The sequence below is a fragment of the Musa acuminata genome, chromosome BXJ1-11 (genome assembly GCF_036884655.1).
Source record: "Musa acuminata AAA Group cultivar baxijiao chromosome BXJ1-11, Cavendish_Baxijiao_AAA, whole genome shotgun sequence".
Taxonomy (NCBI): Eukaryota; Viridiplantae; Streptophyta; class Magnoliopsida; order Zingiberales; family Musaceae; genus Musa; species Musa acuminata.
Window position 1 is genome coordinate 22122148 of NC_088337.1, and position 22010 is coordinate 22144157.

Here is a 22010-nt window from a genome sequence, read left to right on the forward strand (position 1 = left end):
CGGTTGAGTCGCGGTGACCCAGTAAATAAGGTGCGTTGGGGGGGTGGGGGGGGATGGTGGGGATTGACGGAATGTTGACCAGATTCGCCGTTGACGCACCCAATGCGGTGGCCTCGACTCGGACGTTCGAGTCGCTAAGGTCCAATAACGAAGGACATTTATGGGAATCGAGGGGGGAACGAAGTCGGTGGGGCCTGCGTTCTCGTAAAGATTTGGATTTATTAGTGATAGTATTTATTATATTTCCCGTATTTGTGTCTTTTTTGTTTTGTTTTGTTTGATGAGGCGGTCATCGTTTGGATGGTTCGATTTTTTCTTTAGATTACTTTTCATCACTTAATTTCAAAAAGTGTAAATTGGAAATATGGTTTTTAAGGCTATGATGGACGGACTCGGTGACAGAATCAAGCCGCCGCCGGTCTTCCAATTTTCCCGAGGGAATATGCTCGTTCCAAGGAGAAATATAGACGGGTCTTGTTTTTACATAGTTTATATGGGAGGAGGGAATCGGTGAGGAGGAGAGGAAGAGTTCCAAATTGTGGTGACCAGAAAAGTTTAGGGACAATGGGAAGAGCTCTCTCGGTAGGGGTGTTGTCGAAGTAAGTAATTTAATTATTAAAGGAGTGAGATCATAAAATTATTTAGGTAAATGAAAAATTGAAGACTAACTAATAAAAGATTTGCGTCTAAATAGCATTACCAAAAACATGATCAAATTAAACCAAAATACGAGCAGAATCATGATGATCGTTACCATCATATATATTTAAAATATAAAAACCTCAAGTTTATTAAATCATAATATTTAATAAAAAAATATATCTAAAATAATGAGTAGAAAGATTGGCATGAAATTAGCAAGTATTCTTTTATCTAGAGGGTCTAAAATATAATTGAAATCACCCAAAATGTATTGAGGTAAATTCAAAAAGTTCCCATAAACAATTTATTTATCATTTATGGGAAAGGACAAATAAATAAATAAATATGATTTATTTGCCGTCTATTTGATATGATTTATTTGATATAATTCTTTATCTCATAATTTTTAAAAAAAAATTCAATAAACGATTTATTTGTTATAATAAAGATAAGAGGCATAAAGGATGAGATTGATATATTAAGACAGATAATGATCACATAAGAGGAGCCGAACCTCTTGCCAAAGGCATTATTGACGACAAAAGAAAGATGTTAGGTGCAACGATCATGTCTAATGCTCGTTTTGAACCATTGGGCTATTGCTCCTTCGTCTTCACCAATGATAATTCAAATGGCAGAAATCAGTTCTATATGTATTGTCAACCGACACACCAATAGCTCTCCCCCTTCTTCTTCTCGTCTTTCGTACTTTCATTAGTAAAACCGAGAACGTTAAAATAAATAAAAATAAATATTTTATTTTTATAACTATAAAAATTTTAATATAATTTTTTTAAAATTGAAATATTAAAAAAATAATATAATATATAATTAAATCATATGCCCTTAAAAATTATTATTTTTAGCTTATTCTAAGGCCATATTACTGGGAGGTAAGCGCACCGTCAAGCGACCTGAGCTTGCCGCTCATTCCAACAATTCTTCACCTTAATTTCCCTTTGTTCGGCCAAATAGCAATTAACAACACGATGTTTGCATGTAGAAGATGATTTAACTCTGAATGTTCGTCTTCCCGACACCCAACATGATGCAAACACCAGAAATTCTCAATGATGACACAGGCTAGGCTGCAGATACCTGCACTTTATTGCAGGAGTAAGCAGTTTACATCAGCATGTTACGTGAGCATTGTGTTTTAATGGACTAACAATACGTGAGCAAAAAGGCCGGAACTCTTGAGGAGTGGTATCCATGAAAGAGGAGCAAAGTTGGTGCCATACATATATATACAGATTTTTGACGCAAAAAGCCACCAGAATTAAGTGACAATATTTGACATATTTACCAGAAATCCACCTAGCTGTTGTTTTGAGACTGTTGTTTTGAGAAGAGCAAGCGGCGCCATCAGATAGTGAAATCTAGCAAGCCCCAACAGGAGTTCAAGGTGACTTTGTGATGAATAGCCACTGCAAGAGAAAGGAGACGCCGAATCAGAAGCAGCGAACACTTGCTGATACCGAAACAACTAAGTCAACTGCTCGATATTTGCTCAAACTCATAATTCCTCCAAGTTTCAAATTGATATAACCAGTGGCATTGTCTGCTAAAGCCTTGCAAATTCAAAATTTTTGATAATGGGTGATCTTCGTTGAAACTAGAAATGATGTGAATTACTGCAACTGAATAAACATGAAAAGGAACATTAAAAAAATTTTGTTCTTTTCTCCAAGAAAGAACTTACCAATTTCCTGGGGGCGTGATGCATTAGGTTCTGGACAGGAAAGTGGACAGCAAGTTATTGAATCGCTGTACTTTTGCATCATGTACTTGTGAAGGTTGTGAATGGTCATGACATATGGTTCCTCCAGAACATCTCCTTTTATTTCTAGCTCGGAATAAAATATCTTCTGTGTCTAACACATAAGACACCTGGGAAACAAAGCAAGAAAAATTACCTAATATATTCACACAACTAACAAGTTTGGAGATTAAGGCAGGGCTTCCAATCAAGTACCTTAGAAGAACAAGAAGAAATCTTGCATTCCAAACCATTGATAACTTGGATTCCATCCATGGCCTTGTCAACCACAGAATGCTCATTATCATCCCCATATTTTCGTTTATTCCTGCAGAAATTTAACCAGTCAAGCATGGGATTCCATAAGAACACGTGACGTGCCCCAATCACCCTTACCTTCCCAGGAAGACACCCTGTGCTCCTTTCCTAACCAAAACACTGGACAGAAAATCACTGTACAGATAAGATGAAAAGCTGGGATCTACTGAGACAGCAGCAGCTTCAGGATTTACATGTCCATGTTCCAAGAGCTGAATAGATAGTTGGGTCACATCTGAAGTCTGCAAAAACTGAAAAGAAAAAAAGAAGTGACTATTTCAAATAATTAGATACTGTAATTGTTTAACTCTCCATAATCAAATATTTGAAACAGTCCACATTTATAGTCACATCTTCTTCCTTATAGCCCACTAAAGCAAGAACAAAATGTTGAATACTACAAACTGTCACGGACAAATCTATAAACAGTGTATTTGATGCAATGCTCATATATGTCCGTATTTTTCGGTTTTATTCATGCTTTGCACAGCATGTAAAAGGTTGATAGTAGGCTTAGCAGCCCCATTTTCTTTGGTTTTGGTGGCTGTCTTAGAATTGTAAACAAAGATTGTGTCATATGGGCACTTGTGGGGATTTCGGTCTGTAGTAGACCATTTTGGATCCTTTGTTGTGCGACCGTTCAGAGTTTGTGAAGTCTGTTTGTAATTTGCATTGGCTATGAAGTGTTTACCGAGATGATTGCTTGTGGATACCGAGTGAAACACTTTCTCTATCCGTTTTCTCTTTTGTGGGTCCTAAGAGATCATAGGAGGTTTCGGGGAGACTGACCTTTGCGGACGAACACGTAATGGTGCCGCACGACTTAGACAAAACTAGCTAAGTGCGTGACATATGGTATCAGAGCGGGACAAGCACACATAGAAATACTTGGCATGAAAATGTGGGGGACCTAGCGAGACTATGTTGAGGGCAACCAATATGTGCGATCGTTTAGGGGAAACGAATAAGGAGATGTAGGGAAAAGAAGTCGCTCAGAGGAGCGGGCATCTGAGATTGACATTCAAAGGAATAGCCAACTCTTCGCGCAAGAGGCACCATAAGGACAAGCAAGCTGGGAAGAATGCGTAGTGCACAAAAGTTAGGATTGCTGAGTTTGAGCTACGGCTCGACGTTGGCAACCATACTTGATGGTGCTCAAGGCAAGCGAGGTGCTTGGTAAAGGATAAGACCATGCAAAGTGGAATGGGTTGCTCAACGACCGAAAAAGTTGTGCAAAGCTCACGAAGGTGAGAGGAATTGCTAATTCGAAGACTTCGATACCCATGCAAGGGCTTGTATACAGACGATGGAATGTTCGTGGCCATCCCAAGGCGACCGAAACTCGGCGCCATGAAGCATTAAAACTCTCTTCGGCATGAGAAGGATACGTACGTAGGAGGCTAAAGTATGCAACGAGTTCAACATGTTGCTAAGCCTCGAGGGTTACAGCAGGGGCTGTATTGGCGAGGAGTCTCAATCTAGTAAGTGCATTTGTGGGGGTAGAACAATGCATAGTTTGTTCAGCAAGGTAGAGTAGTCCAAGGAGATGGTGGTCTCCGAAACTTCCAGAGGGAAGGATGCGAAAAGAGAAATTGCTCCAACGAGACAAATACCTTAGAGGGGATAAGTCCCGATTCTCCATAGGAAGAATCATGTGCAACGGACCGAGCGAGTGACGAGGAGTCATCGCATGATCTCGCATAAGGTAATGCATTGGAGGATGCATTGTGAGATTAAGTAGGGGAGTGACCCAAGGCAACACAAAATGAAGGCACACTTGGAGCTGATATGGAGATCGAACTCAATGGAGGGTCGACCCATGGAATGGTGGGCGCGAGGGCCACCATCAACTCAATGCAAATCGAGGAGTGGAGTAACTTGGGTGTAACTTAGTGAAACACCCAAACCGTAAGAAGGGAGTCGGCATAGAAGATGGAACATGGAGCGGAGGCACGAAACTTTCCTTGGACAGAGGTCAAGGACATGAACTCTTGCAGAGGCAAGAGCGGGATTATGCAGTTCCATGGGTCCTTCATTCTGATGGAGCAGACTCTTCTTGCATGGTGTCAAAGACAAAGGGAGCTTCGAGGCACATACACCCTATCTCGAAGAAGCATTTACCGGAGGAACCAAGGCGACTCAACTTGCGGAGGCAAAGTTGGGTTCAGAAGGCCTTGGAACGGGACAAGAGGATACAGAGGAGGGTACTCTTAAAGAATACACCACAGTGCTGCCATTCAAGTTGCCATGAAGGAAGTAGAGCGCAGCGGAGATTGTGCTGATGGGGGCAGAGGCCTAGGATCCAGACAATGGTGCACCAATTTCAGCGAAGTCAGTGAACTTCGAGAGCTACTAGGCGACGGACTGTTCTAAAGATGTGATTTATCTGGGTATGACCCGAGAGCGGGGTGAACGAAAGTCGATTGTCAAATGAGCGAACACAATCGAAGGTAGAAGAAGCCTTGCGATGTGTTGGCAAAGGCCACATATGGAGGGATCACAATCCAAGTTCATCCTATAATGATCAGAATGCAATGGAGATGTTATCAGAGGTGATATGGTGCAGTGGATCGTGGTGGAACAGTTCGTGGCAATGCGATACACACACGATCTAATCCAACGAGGGACTAGATCATACGGAGGTATGATCGGGAGCTACTAGGAGCTCCACTTCGGTGATATGGTGCAGTGGATCGTGGTGGAACAGTTCGTGGCAATGCGATACACACACGATCTAATCCAACGAGAGACTAGATCATACGGAGGTATGATCGGGAGCTACTAGGAGCTCCACTTCGGTGAACAACACGATAGCAAGAAAAGCTATGGATTCAAGGAGTGAATGTCATGGTATCGCAGAGGCGAATCTTCTGAGCATGCATCGAATTTTGCATTGGATAAAAACCTTGGTCATCAACATAGGGGGTTGTGTACCACCAAGGGAGAATATCGAATGCAGAGTACCAGTGAGTCCCATGGGGGGGACTTGATCATGCAGAGGTATGATCGAAGAGACTGGAGAGTTAGACTGCTCCAGAGCACATATTCGCTTAAGGTAGCCCGATAAGTCAGAGGGCAAGACCGAGTAAACGAATGTTGCTACCAAGGAAGCTAAGGAGAACAAAATCGATGCAAACCCTGCGACATGATGGCGGAGGTCATGCATGGGAGTTACAGTCTGTCTTTCCATCGACCAAGGGAAACTGCTCGGAAAACATAGATGTGTTGAAATAGGAGGTCGAAAGGGGTGAGGAAGCGACAACGAGTCTAGAGGGACTTAGCTACCCAAAAACCAGTGAGTCCCATAGGGGGGACTTGATCATGCAGAGGTATGATCGAAGCGGCTAAAGAGTTAGATTGCTTCAGAGCTCATATTCGCTTAAGAGAGAGCCCGACAAGTCAGAGGACAAGACCGAGTAAGCAAACGTTGCTACCAAGGAAGCTAAAGAGAACATAATCGGTGCAAACCCAATAACATGATGGCGGAGGCCATGCATGGGAGTTGTAATCTGTCTTTCCACCGACCAAGGGGAATTGCTCGGAGAACACAAAGGTGTTGAAGCAGAGGGTCGAAAGGGGCGAGGAAGCAACGAGTCCAAAGGGACATAGCTACCCAAAAACCAAGTATCGGTTAGAATGACGGTGGACTCATAGGAGTGCTACAGAGGCAAATCCACCGATTGCGAAGAAAGGGACGCAGATGCGAGGCGACGAATAGTAGGGCCATGGGCATGGCAGCACCATGGTCCCACAAAGGCGAGACTTTCGTGAAGTCATCGATCCCTTGTTCTCATGGAGGGAAAGCGCTTAGTCGTGAAAGGGGCCGAGGAGATGGAGCATGTAGAGGCAAACTCCAAGTACCGAGACAGGACTGAAGGGCAGAGGCCAGGGAACTTCGTAAGATCGGTGTCAACGAGCTTCTCATCAAGATAGCCGAAAGTGGAGGACTTCAGGTCGATGCAAAAGTGCTCGACTAAGAAACAAAGTAGGCAGTATGCGGTGTTGTACCATTGGACTCAGAGGAGTAGATGGCAAAGATGATGGAGAATACGGTACAATCCTAGAGGCGACCAAAACTATTAAAGACTTGCTCTAAGTTAGGGTGAAAACTTCCTGCATTCCAAAAGTTTGATGGCATTGAGAAGGTGAATCGCAGTAGCTAACTCAACGTAAGGAGTGCAAACACTTCGAGTGCTTCAGAAGTGTGAGTAAAGAGCAGGCGAAGGCTAGTAACCAGCTCGATGCATGGAGTACAAACCTCGAGGAGACGGAGCGAAGTCAAGTAACCTTTGCCTTCTCAACTCTTAAGAGAATTGGCGAAATCGAGTAACCCAATTCTCTTATCTATCTAGCAGAGGAGCTCTAACAGGTTCAAAGACCCTTCGAAGAAACTTAGTGAAAGAAAATAGTTGTCAAATCCTCACCAAAAGTGATCAGTGCCACTGAGAGTAGATTATCCGCTTCATTTCCCAATAGAATACCAATCGAAAGTGGAAGTAATACGAACCTACTTAGAAGTGACGACTAAGTGGAAGAAGAATCGATGAGCAAATTCTACGGAGGAATAACCCAAAAACTTTAAAGTCTACAAGACGATGCTCGTTAAAGATCCAACAAGCATCAACCTAGTTCAAGCGACATGAGACATTTGAGAGACTGGCGCATACTAAGAATGATCTTTTCTTTCATCTGAGGGATCTGCAAGAAACAAGAAGGATCAACCTAGCTCAGCCGACCCCACACCTGAGTCAAAGTCATTGGCGAGTTGAACCAGCATGACGGATCAAAGTTCGACTACTCAACAGTGGCAGAGTGCAGCCGAGAGCCAAGAGGTGCATTGCAACTGGAGCAAAAGATTGAAGACTCAACAAAGATGAGGAGATACAGTGTCAGCAAAGGCTTCGACGAGGACGTCGAAGGAATTAGTGAGGGAGAATGTCACGGACAAATCTATAAACGGTGTGTTTGATGTAATGCTCATGTATGTCCATATCTTTCGGTTTTGTTCATGTTTTGCATAGCATGTAAAGGGCTGATAGTAGGCTTAGCAATCCCATTTTCTTTGGTTTTGGTGGTTGTCTTAGGCTTGTAAACAAATGTTATGTTATGTGAGAATTTCAGTCCGTAGTGGACCATTTTGGACCCTTTATTGTGCGACCGTTCAGAGCTTATGAAGTATTTACTGAAATGATTGCTTGTGGATCCCGAGTGAGACGCTTTCTCTAATCTGTTTTCTCTTTTGTAGGTCATAAGGGACCATAGGAGGTTTCGAGGAAGCTGACCTTTGCAGACGAACATGCAAGGGTGTTGCACGACTTAGGCAAAACTAGTTAAGTGACATACTACATGCAACAATTCTTTAACAACAAATCACTACAACAGGTACACATAAAAGGACATAAATGAAAAAACAAATGGATATTCATCACCCTAAACATGCAGGGACAAAGGAGATAAAAGAAGCTTACAAATTCAAATCTGTATATGCTCTCATCATGAAGGACACAAGCATTCTCATGATAGACGAGATCAAAAGATCTTCCTGTTTGCCTTGATTTTTCATACAAGTATAGTTGAAGAAGCTTATTATCTGTCTCATCTGAAGCTATTGCTTGAAGCTGAAAACAAAAAAAAACATAAGTGCACCCTTAGAAAAAAGGATACAGTTATTCAAGAACCATATAATATGTTATATATGTACATCAGTACCTGTTTAACTATTTTATATATTAGCTTGTCCATTGTAAAAAGCACATATGACTGAGTTCCAATGATACCACGGCAATCATCTTCAAACTTGGTATTGTCAGCAGAACCATCAAGAAGGTTGAATAGAGCACTCATAAATCTGCAAAGCCATATAAGAGACTTTTATGCATGATAATCCACGCCCAAGCACAAATAAAAGGTGAAAGACGTGGTTATTGATGTATAGTACTTGGCATACAAATCAGGAGGGCTTGTATCTTTAGAACTTTTCCATTTTTTTTCAGAAGCTGATGAGTTTGTCTTGGCTGAAAGTATCCTTTCATACAAAGTCTGCTATGAAATAATATAAATATAAATTATGACTAGAAATATATGCTATAAGCTAAGTAAATGCAAAAAAGTCTGACCTGATGAAGCCGAAACAGCACATAATATGAATCATTTCCATAAAAGATCCGCGATGATTTATCTTGCTCATCATGCAGTGCTGCAGGCACATGCCTGGCAAGAGGTTTAACTGTATGCAGAAATAGTTCTCCTTCAGCATCATGTGCATCAGCCTTACCTTCGCTTATAGCTTTTGCATCCTGATCATCATGCTCAGCATCATCCTCTTCCTCTTGATCTTCATGGGAACATTCCTCACCATCACCAGATTCACTGCTTGAGACATCCTCACCAGCCTCAGATGCATTTCCACTGACCTCCGTAGAGCGTTGAGCACTTTCCTCACATTCATCATCAGCAGCAGCACCAGAACCATTATCCCCAGCATCCTCTCCACAAGAAGCCTCTACATCTCCAGGCCTGACTTGGTACTGTCCGCTAGCAGAAGTATCTTTCCCTGTATGAGCTACATTTGTAGCAGCATCCTCAAGAGCCACACAATTATCCTCATCAAGATCTCCATTAGGTGATAATTCTCCTTCTTCTCTTTCAACTTTGAGATTATTAAGGGATACAAAAACATCATTAGGTCTGTAGTATTTGTTGCTTTCAGTGATGCTACCACCATTAATTGATATGATTTGCAATCCAGTTTGCCCACCCTAGCAGATTTTTTATAGTCATATCAAGTATTAGATGAAATCATCAATTCTAAGACAGACCAAGAAATACTGTTATTATGCAAACAGCACTTGGGTTCATAACTTCATATACACATGGAAGGCCAAAGTTATGACCATTTATTTGCTTTTTTTTAATGTTGCCATAAGGAATTTATAGACAGTGCATCCCTCATATTAGTACTAGTCAGACATAACAAGCTTCTATAGACTTTTTATGTAAACCAAAACTAATCGTAACTGCTGCAAGAATTTCATGTGAGCAGACAACTCAAAATTAAAATAAAAAGTTTTCCGAAGGTGGTGCAAATTGAGGCATTACACCAAGCGTGGAGAGAAGAAAGATCAACCCAAATCTCTTTGGATTGGTCATTACCTAACATATTTTCAGTTTTGCCTAGTTGTTTTCCTATTATGGGAATAATTCTAATACTTTAGAGGGGATTTTTGTATAACACAACATCTCCCACATTTCTATTTTTATTTCCTAGACTACCCAAATTGAAGAAAAAATAGGAATCTTGATTAAAGATTATACTTCTATAAGTTTCATTACGATACAAAGATGGAAGCCTTCATATCAGATGTATAATAAAAATGAAAGAATATTCGCCAAGGCCAATATGAAAATTCATCTTCCTCAAAAAATGGAAAGACTAAATGATTGATTTGACTTGATTATTTTTATTTTTATTAATTTTATAATTTTTTTATTTCTTGTACTTGAGGGCCTATAAGAAGGTGAAAGGTACTACAATCGGAACATCACTTAATGTTTGGATGAATGAGTTTCTTCCTCACAATATATATTGCCAGTGTAAGGCCACAACCTTCCCTCAAAGTGGAGTTCAAAAGAGCTGGAGCGCGCTTAAGAAGTTAGCAATTTATTATCTTCCGCTCCTTTCTTCCCCAAATATCATACCACCTGAATTTTACCATTGCAAAATCTCTATTATCCCGTATTCTCTACTATCCTAGACTTTTCTTTGACAATACATGATCCATCAAACCCCAAATTGCTAAAAACCTAACATTGTTGAAGGTACTTAGAACCTCACAACCAAGCCAAGCTACTCAAGAAGAGAGATTTTGTATTTTTCTCCCTCAAAAGTAGCGTGTCTGAATTTGCACTACTTACTCTTTTATTATTTGACTTGAGAATTTTGTGAACATAGCATGTTCTATCGAACCCTCTCCTCTTTCTTTTGTTCTTATTTCTATATTTCACCATTTCTGCTCCCAAACCACTAAGCCTATCACACTTTAGGTTATCCTATGTCAAAAGGAAACTAGTCAAATCATCACAATGACCATATGCCTTTGGTATGCCGTGGACCATGTGTCCCGACCCTGTTGGTATAATCCAATATAGCTGGAATTAACCAGCAGAAATCATAACTTAAATCCTTGAAAAAGATAACATCAAATAGCAACTATCCTAACAAAAAGTCCTCTAAGGGTTAATCACCAAAACATCAATCATAAGTCATGTACCTGAGTAAAAAATAAAAACAAAGTTATACCTCTGAATATGGCAAATTCTCATTAGTAGCCCGAGCTTCAACTAGTGTCTCTGTTCCACAATGGCCAGTTCTTATAGATCCACAGCTAACCCCTTGAAAAGAAAATCAGAGAAGGTAAGATAAAGTCACTTTGCAATAAAAAAATGAAATATCAAAAATGAAAAAGATGTAACTCTTGAACCTGATGCAATCTCCTGGCTTATTTTATTGTGACTTTGTTCAGCTCTACCAGCAACAGAATCTGGCACAGTTATCTCAGGCATTTCATCAGCCACAGAAGCACAACATTGCACTCTTCCTTGAAGTGGACTACTACAAATATTTTCACCACAGTTAGTGGCTTGAATTGTGTCATAAAATCCATTTTCAGTAACTGTTGTGTCCCCATCAGCTGACTTAGTCGTGAATGAAGGTGCTTGTTCAGATGGAATGTTCTGATCACCATTACATTGTTTGGTATTATAAGCACCAGGATTCCCATTGCTTTCACCCAAACCTGGCATAATGGTTTTGACAGCATGACTCTTAGGCTTCACATCTTGCAAACTTTTTACTCCTTGGTTTCGAGGTTGAACACCAAATAGGGGCTCCAAAATGGTAGTCCATATCTTCATGACTTTGTCCAACTGATCAGAAAATGTGCAAACTTCGCCACATGAATATTTAATGATCCGATATAAATCCTCATGAATATCCATGTCTATATACTCAAATTCCATAGTGGGAACTATGGGACGCCTGTTTCTACCAGCAATGGCAAGAAGAACGTCATCCTCCTTCTTCATCTTGTCATTTATATCTTTGATCTCAGCCAGCAAAGCTGTCAGAAAAAGTAAGCAACATATAAACATATTTACAGCAACATAAACGACAACATCTAAATTTGTAACTTAACACCGTCTACAAGAATCAAGAATCCCCATTTTAAATGCAAAAGACTTCCATTTAGTCATCATACTCAAAAAGTTGTAAATGACCAAGACATACCTTTTGTGCTCAAGCTCTTTGAATCCTGTTGCTTGAAATAGAAACTACGATGGTCCAGCGATTTATGATAGTTTTTAGCATATATTTCTGCCCAAACTTTATTAAAATCTGAACGGCACCTAAACCATTCCTCTTGCTTTTGCTTTAGGCGGGTTAATATGACTGGCAATGCAAGGCTAGCATTCTTCCGAAGCACATCCATGACATCAAGTCCATGATCTCCATATAATCGCTCAATGCATCTCAAATGCAAAGCTATTTGAGAAGAGAAAACAAACAAAAATAAGAAAATCAAAACAATGTAATAAGAAACAGAAAAAAAGACTATAATGAAAAGCTGAAAAGGAGAAAATGCACTAAAAAAGATCCATTAATTTTATGCATACTAACAAGTAAGGTGATCTTCAACACGAAATGGATTCTCTGATTTGACAGGGTCTTGCATCATTTCTAGCAAGTCCTCCACTAGCTTAGTGGTCGCATTAACCGATTCCAATAACATATCCAGCTCAAATCTGGAAACATCTCATGGATAAAATGGAAGTCAATGATAGACCATACAGTCAAAGAAAGAATGATTGCCATAAAATACTGATATGGAGATTAAAAAAAGGACCTAAAAAACAAAATACAGAAAATAGTGAGTCAACACTTGGTAAGGGTTTTTTTCCTTTTTTTTGTCTTGTTTGGGGGGGTGGGGGCAATTGGGCAGATAAATTTGGAAAAAATCTGATTAAGTACCTATCGTCTTCGCATCTAAATAAGCTTTCTTCATATTGGTTTTTGCGCATGTGCTTGAAGGAATAATCCTCACTTCCAGAAGTCACTGACACCCATACATCATTTAAGACTGATGCTCCAAGTTCAGTCCTGTGGCTAGCAGGAGGGATTGAATACTACAGAGTACAGGCAAAAGTGTGAATAAGAAACATGGAAAGTGAAAAGTGACAAGTTGCAAAAAGAAAATATTAAACTTGGATAATATTTACATTTTTTGGCAGAAGACGATAACTTGGGGTACAACGTTGACAATTTGAGAGGTCAAGCTCTGAAATTGGTTTACATATATTATATTTTTCTTTGCTCGATAGCAAAGAAGACTTGTGAGAGGTCCCATCCCTAGAATTGAAAAGAGCACCTTTATCAACCCTGTCTCCTTCCTTATTTCTCTCCCTCCTTTCATGAACTTTCTCCTGCTCATCCATTTCACACTCCCTTTCTCTGTCTCTATCCTCTATCTTAACTGGTCGAGCCATATGTCCTTCATTGCACAAGGATTTTGTTAGTCCAAGAAATAACAGCCTATTTTATGAACTAAACAGAAAACATATTCTGTTAGTACTGTCAGAAAAAGGTATTTTTCTTATCCAGAAAAAGAAACGAAATTCAACTGCAAACATTTGAAAGGAATAAGATCTGTGGACATACTTTTTCTGAATACGCCTTCAAGAAATCCATCTGCACAGAAGGTTTCAATTAGAAAACTATGAAAGTAATGTATATGATTGAAGCATCTTGATAAAACATGTAACACAGATGGAACCCTAGAAACCTGAAAAACATACCCACCTATATTCTCACAATGGGCCAAAAATTCATTGAAACCTTCCATGAGATCAGGAAACTTCCCCAGGATATCACTTACCTGTAACAAGAAGCATTAGCTTACAGAAGCAATCAAGAAATCTATATTTACCCAAGCACTACGGGTCTTTAAATGACAGAATAACTAACATAAATTTCTTTCACAAACTGAATAACCATGAGATTAATATTCAACAAATGATGACCCATTATGACATGACGTGACACAATGATCAAAATTTTTCATAAAGTACTCAATGAGCTTTAGATGCATACAAAACCACAATGCAGATATGCACAAGGCATTAATAGCTTAATGGACACGACTATTGAGCCAGAGACATGTACACTAAGGATAGGAACAAAAAACAAAAACACAAAAAAAAACCCATATGAACTCGATGATCTCTACAGAGGTGCCCAGCTTATTCTATGTACAAAAGTAGGTCAAAAGCATATCCTTCCATGAAAAACAGTGCCTAAATAAGATAAGGTAAATAAAATGTCACATATACTAACTCAATATTGCAAAAAATTTATGGACTGTTAAACAAACCATCTGCCATAGTAAAAGGGGCAGAGTAGAACACTCAATTTCCATCAATAAGAGATTTGGGGAAAGCCAATGTATACATCTGTCAACATAACTTTAGCCATTTGACCACATATGTATTGAATTTCACCTATAGATGATCTAAGTTCCTTACTCTGAACACTGCCATCATCTTTCTTTCACGTATCATCTTTAGAAGATGAATCTAAGTTTTCATTCAGCTCATGCACTAGATCATACCAGTGTTTTAAAAAACGCTAGATGCTCGCCTAGGCACCTGCCCGAGCGAAGCAAGATGCTTTAAAATATTAAAATATTAAAATATATAATATAATTAATAAACGTGATTATATAAATAGAATGCAATATTAAATTAAATTTTTTTATGAATCTTCTTTGTTGCTATGTACACTTGCTATTAATCCTGAAACTCTAATAACATTTCTAAATAAATAGAGATGAACAATGCTAGATAGAGACTAATAACAATTCTAAATAGGGATTAGTTCTAAATAAGTCAACAGTTCTAAGGATTAATATCAATTTTAGTTTATTATATGATAGCAGCAGTTTTAATATCAAATAAGGATTAATATTCCACTGTTAATAGTATTTAATCCACTATTAACAATAATCATAACGGTAGAGGGGGAGAAAAGGAGTCACCGACGGTTGAACGTGGAAAAGAAGAGGGCGATGGTAATAGAGTAACCTTCAGACGACAACAGCAATAGTGGAGGAAGCTATGGATAGCGACAGCAACAACAAAGAAAGCTACAGACGATGGCAGTGACGGTAGAGGAAGCTACGGATGACCACGTCAGGGGGGGAAGAAGCTTCAGATGTGTCCATCGATGGCAGAGAAAGTTGCGGCCCTATCCCTCGACGATGAAAGGAGCTGCACACAGAAGCAACTTCGGTGGAGGGAACTGCACACGAAAGCTACAGCAGCGGGAGCTTCGAACCCATCCGTCGATGGCAGAGGAAGAATCGGACCTGTGGGTCAACAACGGCTACGCACGAAGGCAGCGATGGGACCAGAGCGGTGAAGTACCTAGTGTTAATGGGTAGGAAGGGTTTACTGATACTATTTACTGTGCTAGGTTCGATTGAACCAATTAAGTTACTATTCAACCGAACCAGTGTTGGCCATCTAGTTCGATTGCTCGCCTTCAACCAGACACTCGCCCGAGGCATCCAACGCATGGGCTCAAGTGAGCACCCAAGCAACGCTTCATTAAAGCACTTCACCCGACAACTGTGCGAGGCTCTCGGGCCTTGCCTCGCCTCGCCCGAGCGCCTTTTTAAAACACTGGATCATACTAGAACCGAATCATATTCAGTATCAACCTTTTTGACATAAGACAACTTTAGAGTGTCTTCTGCTTAATGAGCCAAGGATCCAGCATGCTAACAAATCATTAACTACTTCAAATCATGCTGCATCAATCATCAATGTATATTCCTGCTTGGCACACCAGTAGGATCAACATTGTCTCTCGACATTTTCATAGTTCAATCAGTGATTTCAATAGGCGCTCGGGCGCTCGCCTAGGCGCTCGGGCGAGGCGAGGCGAGGCACGAGCGCCTCGCTTCATGTCCAAGCGCCTCGCTTCAACGAGGCGCCGCCTAGGCGCTCACCCGAGCCCAGGCGCCGGGCGCTTCGGGCGAGCGCCCGGATTAAACCAAGCGACCGAACCAGTGTTTTATGTTTCGTTCGGTCTCCGGTGCTTTAGTTGGTTCAATCGAACCAACTAAATCACCGATAGGCTCCCTCTCACGATTTCCCCGACTTCCCTAACCCTAACACTCGCGATTTTACCGTCGAGATTTCTTCTCCGTGTCGTTGCTCTCTGCTGTCGCTATCGCTGCCATTGTCGCTACTCGTCGCTCATCGCTGTTGTCGTCGCTCGCACTCTTCTCACACTCTTCTCACTATACTGTTAACAATATATTAACAGTATACTGCTAACTATATACTAATAATAGTATTTTTATTTATTAGATTAATAATATATTATTTTGATTTTAATACTATTAATTTTTATTTATTTAAAATTATTGTTAGGTTTCAGAATAAATGGCAAGTGTACATAGCAACTCAATAGATTTGATGTAAAATTTTATTGTTTTGATTTTTGAGACTTTTTATTAATATGATATTATGATTTTATACTCAATTTTCTTAATTTAATAGCATATTTTTTATTTAAATAATTATATTAATTATATTATATATTTTTATATTTTAGCGCCTCGCTTCGCTCGGGCGAGCGCCTAGCGCCTCGGGCGTTTTTTGACCTTGGCGCCTAGCGCTTTTTAAATCACTGAGTTCAATAACACTCCACAGTCAGCCTCGAGTTTAAGGTGTTAAACGATAGTTCAGCAGCCTGCTTTACTCGATATATTTATATATGGACTACTATAGACCATTGGTACAGGAGTGTCTTCAATCTTTGTGTCAAAGGAAGTCAAGATAATTACACTAATTTCTTAGTTTTTCAATAATCAGGAATACTCATTTCACACCTTTTGAAGTCCTAAATGACTATTAGTTATTCAATGACTCTTTAATTAGTTTTCATTTACTTTAAATTATAAATATAGTAAAGAAATTAATCATCCATGCTTGGAGAGTTGTTCCAAGCTTGTTAGTATATACCTCATGCTTGAAAGATTTAGGGGCATAGAGTGTTTTGCATACAAGCCTTATTTCTTAAGTGATGTCCTGTGTCACGTCTTTTTGGTGGATTCCTTGTTCCTTAGATTGGTAAGTTCTTAAGTCTTATATCCTTAGTTAGACTCCTTGGGTAGTGATATTTTATCCCTTGAATGTTTTACCAGGGTGGTGAGCTTGTTTATCTACCCTTCAATCTATTCTACTTATTTTTCTCTCCATTCTGTCCATCCCGGTATCAATCATCGTTAGCTGATTTGCATATTTCTTATAATCATATACTCAATATGCAGTCTGTATCTGCACAAAATCCAAGAGCGGTCTCATCAATATTTGGTTATTGCACCTTGAAAATGCATAAACAGCACTAAGGAAGTGCAAACAGTTGCCTTATCAGAAAAACATTAACTAGAATTGTTGCTTATAAGACTTCAATATTCTCTCCAGGTTTTGCACCTTTTCATCTTAATCATAATCACTATGTCAATTACGCATATTTCAAGTGTCTAAACAGCTACCATAAGTCACAAGAGTATACAAGGTAAACTTAGGAGGCTAGCAGTAGACAACCTAATCCTAATTTTTGTGGTTGTTAAGCATACTTCAAGCAGCTACCTGCTTTACTAGAGAACTAACACAAGGCATAAGAGTATTGAAAGTGAAATTGGAAGGTTAGGAGCAGGGGAACAAATGATGCACAGAAAGGCACTAACAATTATGAAGGTGCAACCAAATGGGATAATATGTACATCAACTAAGGCAATGTCTGCAGAGTGATACCAATGCTGCCACAAACAAGATGCAAACCTTATCGAAAACAAGATGAGATGGCAGAACATAATCATCGATGGTTACAACACCAGCCTGGATGACGGCAAAGGAAATATAGCAACAAAGATGGTCACAAACATTTACTTAGGCAACTGTAATAAGCAGCTATGTGCCCCAAAAGAATAGGCTCCCTAAACAGTTAGAAGTGAATGAAAAAATTATTTTTAGATGTGACGAGTACTGTATTAATTAAGCATTGGCAATACTAGGCCAATCAGGAAAGAAAAATGTCAAATTGATATATAACATGTGGATCATGTTTCATAAGATGGATAGTCTTCCCATTGACCTACATCTAGGTATCAATTAGTTGAAACACTTAGACAATTAATAATCTATGCAGGGTTTGAAATCCCGATCCAATATTGTATTCAACGCATTATCAGATTGATATAGTATTGATATTTGGGATAATATACCTACATCTTTTACCTAATATCACTGAAAAAAATCAAAAATTAATATCATGGTATTAGGTCATTACTGTGCATTGAACCTTGGTGGAAGTGAGAAATACCTATTAGTCTGTACTGGACCTGCCTGTATCTGAAACCTTGAATGTACATACTTCCTATTTTGTCCGATCAAATAAAAGTAAATTATCAACTTCATAAATATCTACAGTGTGGTCCTTTCGGCCATTAATTTTCTTTATTAGCTATGACATTGTCAAACTTATGTGGTAGATGTTATTTAAAAACTTATGCCCTTCTAAATTATTAGTTGGAGACAATTAGGCACCAAGTTATTTAAAAACTGAGGAAGTATGAAGTGCAAAGTAGAACAAAACAACAGGTCAACTATTGTGAATAACAATTGTTGGAATTCTAGTAAGTTGTAAAACCAGCACAGAAGCCTTCAATGTATTGATGCTTCAATATTCAAAAGCTTACCAGATTCTTTAATTCTGTTCTGTTTATTATTTCTTTGCTATATATGTGAAGGCATTTCAAAAATTCCTGGTATGTATCAGGATACAACTTCTCCTTGACTTTCTCGCAAAAGTTAAATTCTCGGGTATATACACCTGCCACATTGAAATTGAACGAAGGATAAAACTTTAACAGATTATACATTTGCACTACAGAACCATTAATCACTAGTATAAACTTGTAACTAGACAAATGCACCATAGCCAGCACCATAGTCGATTTAACCAAGTTATTCTAACAAACAAAAGAAGTATCTCTACACATTCATCGAACCTAACTGCATAAATCAGTCTACAAATTCACTGGATGGACATAACTGAAGCACATCTCTCCAGATATAAAAATCTATTACTCGAACCAGTTACACAGGAGTTCAGCACTTCACGCTCAAGCAAACCTAAAACTTCCAAGAAAATTAGACCTCTAATGGCAATTACCAATCAAGTGGATCTCCCTTTCTGTCTGTTTAAGGTGATCAAACCAACTAGGAAGACAAAGCATGATAATGATGCCACATCCAGGGACAAATTCAGGTTGGACTTAAATCAAACAGCAAATTTTAGAAGACTTACTCTTCAAAGCATTCTTATCATCAAATGATGAAACTGAAAAACTATAGATGCCAATATTCTTGGCACGATCACCTCCTTGTTGCATCGGCTCATCAATAGAGTCATCCACCCTTCTAGATGAAATTTTATGCCTACACTCTGAATTTTCTAAATCTCCACAATCATGCTCTGAGTCCTCATCTCGTTCGTGGTCTCTCTTGTCCCTGTCTTCCTTCTTATCCGTTTCCTTCTCTGCACGTCTTTTCTGCCTACCATGCTCTGTATCAAGACAATCAACACTAGAGTCACGATCGGTACGTGACATATATGCTGCCTCCCTCTGTAAACTCAAGAAAAGGTTCATTTTAGTTCAAGAAATGAAGATATATTTAAAGTTGACTTGTCTCAGAAAAATGTGCACACAAAGATAGCAGCAAATTTATCCAAACTGAAACATGAGTCATGAAAGGTTATAGAAAAGCAGGATCTGACAACTTCTTTTACTAGACCAAAAGTGAATTCTTTTCTGTTACACTGAAAAATACATGGTCAACTCCATTTAGGTGAATCCTTAAATTGCAACTCTTCAATCGTGACAACAAGCAACACACCTTATCCCCATAAACATTCTTAAAGTTGACTTGTCTTAAAAACATATGCACACAAAGATAGCAGCAAATTTATCCAAACTGAAACATGAATCAAGAAAGGTTATAGAAAAGTATGACATGACAACTTCCTTTTACTAGGTCAAAAGTGAATTCTTTTTTGCTACAATAAAAAAATACATAGTCAATTCCTTTTAGGTGAATCGTTAAATTGCAGCTTTTCAATCGTGACAACAAGCAACACACCTTATCCGCATAAACATTCCTTACTGCTGGCATCAGAAAGCTCCTGTCATCTCGGCGCACAAAGCCTCGACCAGAATATGCATGTTGTGGGGCAAATGTCGCCGAGGCATCAGGTAAAAAATGTATAAATTCTTCGAGCAAATCTTGATGATTCTGAAAGAGAGCTGCAACCTAGAAATATATAAGCACACACAATTGTTCAATCCAGACATGTTCGCATAAGCCACGGCTTTATCTAAAAGCAAAATACCTCTTGGTAGACCTCATGGATTGACTTATCCTCCCTTCGGTACATATTTAAAATATCCAAGAATGACTTGTAAACACGATCATCATTCTGGAAACGATTCTGCAGCAGAAGAAATGCATCAAATGAGTACGTATGAAGAAGTAGCAAAGAAGTTTTAGGATTAAAATAATTTTTGACCGCATATATACCTTAATTTTGTTAACAAAGGTGATTGCTTCCTCAAATTCAACTGGTTTCTTGTCTTCTGGTTGCTTAATCTCATATCCCTTGGGCAAGAAGGTATTAAAACCCAATATCAAATCCAGATGCCCCTTAAATAATTCCTTCACCCTCATAATAACCCCATTAGTGTCAATCCTGCAAGTTCACAAGAGGAAATACAGGTAATGAGTAAAGAAGCATTAAATACAACTCGACTGGAGATCAAGGGCAAAAAAAAGAACTTGAGAGCACTAGTGATAAATAGAGAAGAGATCAAACTGAACCTCTGGCTCTTGAAGTCTTTCATGACTTCAAGGAATTCATCATATTTTTCCCTTTTGTCTTGAAAGACATCCTTGACAGCCTTCAGGTAGGCTAGGGCATCGTTGGTGGTGAGCTTGGGAGTGGTACCAACTGCTGGAGCCGGCGGCATATGGGTTTGCCCGGACCTGGACCAAAACCCACTGAATTACAACAGATCCAAGACCACATATCATCTTCGACCAAAACGACCACAAAAAGGAAAGAAATAAAGGGAGATAATTCACTTTTCTCGTTGAGCGAGTTTTTCTTACAATAAATGATGATCCCAACAATTCTATATATCTGACTTGAAGAAAAAAAAAACATTAAGTAGAATGATCGGGCAATGGTAGCTTCCCGAATTTGATTGAAATACAAGAGCAAGATGAAACCCGAAGCTTTCCAATATCCACTTCTCTCGCGGACAACAAGGGACGTAAAATTCCAAAACTCCCTAAAAACCGAAATAATCTGAGGAAAACATCGCATTTATCCGAAATATCAGCCCTAGAAGAATGATAACATGGCCCAAACAAACCGTGAGAAAAGTCGACTCCGTTAAGGAAAGAAATCGATACGCGAGCAAAATTATATGGAGGAGGAGCAACTCACAGATCGGCTCGGGGAACGTTGGGCCGCTTGAGCTGAGAACCCATCAATGCCTCCTCCCACTATCATAGAGTCATCTAACAACCAAGGAAGAAAAAACCCTGCAGAGACACCAAAATCGCCTCCTTTCCCCTATTTCCACCAATAATCCACGGATCAAACCCTGAATCCTCGATCTTTGTCCTCCGCGCGCCCCCTTCCTCGACTCGAATTCCGGTCGACCCGATATAAGAGCGTGAATTAGGGCGGATCGAAGTAAAACAAGCTCGAGGAACAAGTCCAAGCGAAGGCTGCGCAAACGAGAGAGGAGAGAGAGGGGGCGATTAGCCGCTCTTTGCCTCTATCTATGGAGCGGAGGGAGCGCGAGCCAGGGGGAGAGAGAGAGAAAAAGAGGGGAAGATGAGTCTTGAAACCAAGGGACCGGAGGGGTGAAAGCTCGCTTATATATCCAGTGCCAGTTACTGAGACCATCTCTTCTCGGAGCCCAACCCTTTCCAGCCGTCGGATCGGCAGGCGACGCCTCCTGATCAAGCGTCCTCTCTCCCGCCCATCCAACGGTAGCTGGTGAACACCGCCTCGTCCGTCCGATCGATGGGCTTAACTGCGGTGGCAGGGGTGGATGCGGAGTTACCGAAACTGGTTCCCGTAAGAGAAATCCCG

General features: G+C 39.7%; 1 protein-coding gene across 8 annotated transcripts; it reads right to left on the reverse strand.

Moving 5' to 3' along the window:
* Window positions 1-1716: 1716 nt before the first annotated feature.
* On the reverse strand, window positions 1717-21761 carry LOC135583377 (paired amphipathic helix protein Sin3-like 4). Of its 8 annotated transcripts, none has more exons than XM_065090001.1 (23): window positions 21354-21761; window positions 20723-20887; window positions 20426-20594; window positions 20238-20336; window positions 19988-20158; window positions 19155-19473; window positions 18544-18677; window positions 13575-13650; window positions 13434-13463; window positions 12995-13266; window positions 12747-12901; window positions 12396-12520; window positions 12006-12260; window positions 11200-11838; window positions 11019-11110; window positions 8836-9477; window positions 8667-8758; window positions 8429-8567; window positions 8188-8337; window positions 2798-2970; window positions 2618-2729; window positions 2345-2532; window positions 1717-2069 (listed from the first exon to the last, which is right to left on the reverse strand). In XM_065090001.1, the coding sequence occupies exons 1-22, from the start codon at window positions 21395-21397 to the stop codon at window positions 2368-2370; spliced, it is 4218 nt and encodes a 1405-aa protein (XP_064946073.1). In that variant the 5' UTR covers window positions 21398-21761; the 3' UTR covers window positions 1717-2069; window positions 2345-2367. The 8 variants fall into 8 exon arrangements, 7 of the variants coding, with proteins under 7 accessions (XP_064946073.1, XP_064946071.1, XP_064946072.1 ...); XM_065089999.1 differs by having other exon boundaries at window positions 8658-8758; XM_065090000.1 differs by having other exon boundaries at window positions 1717-2213; window positions 8658-8758.
* Window positions 21762-22010: the final 249 nt, after the last annotated feature.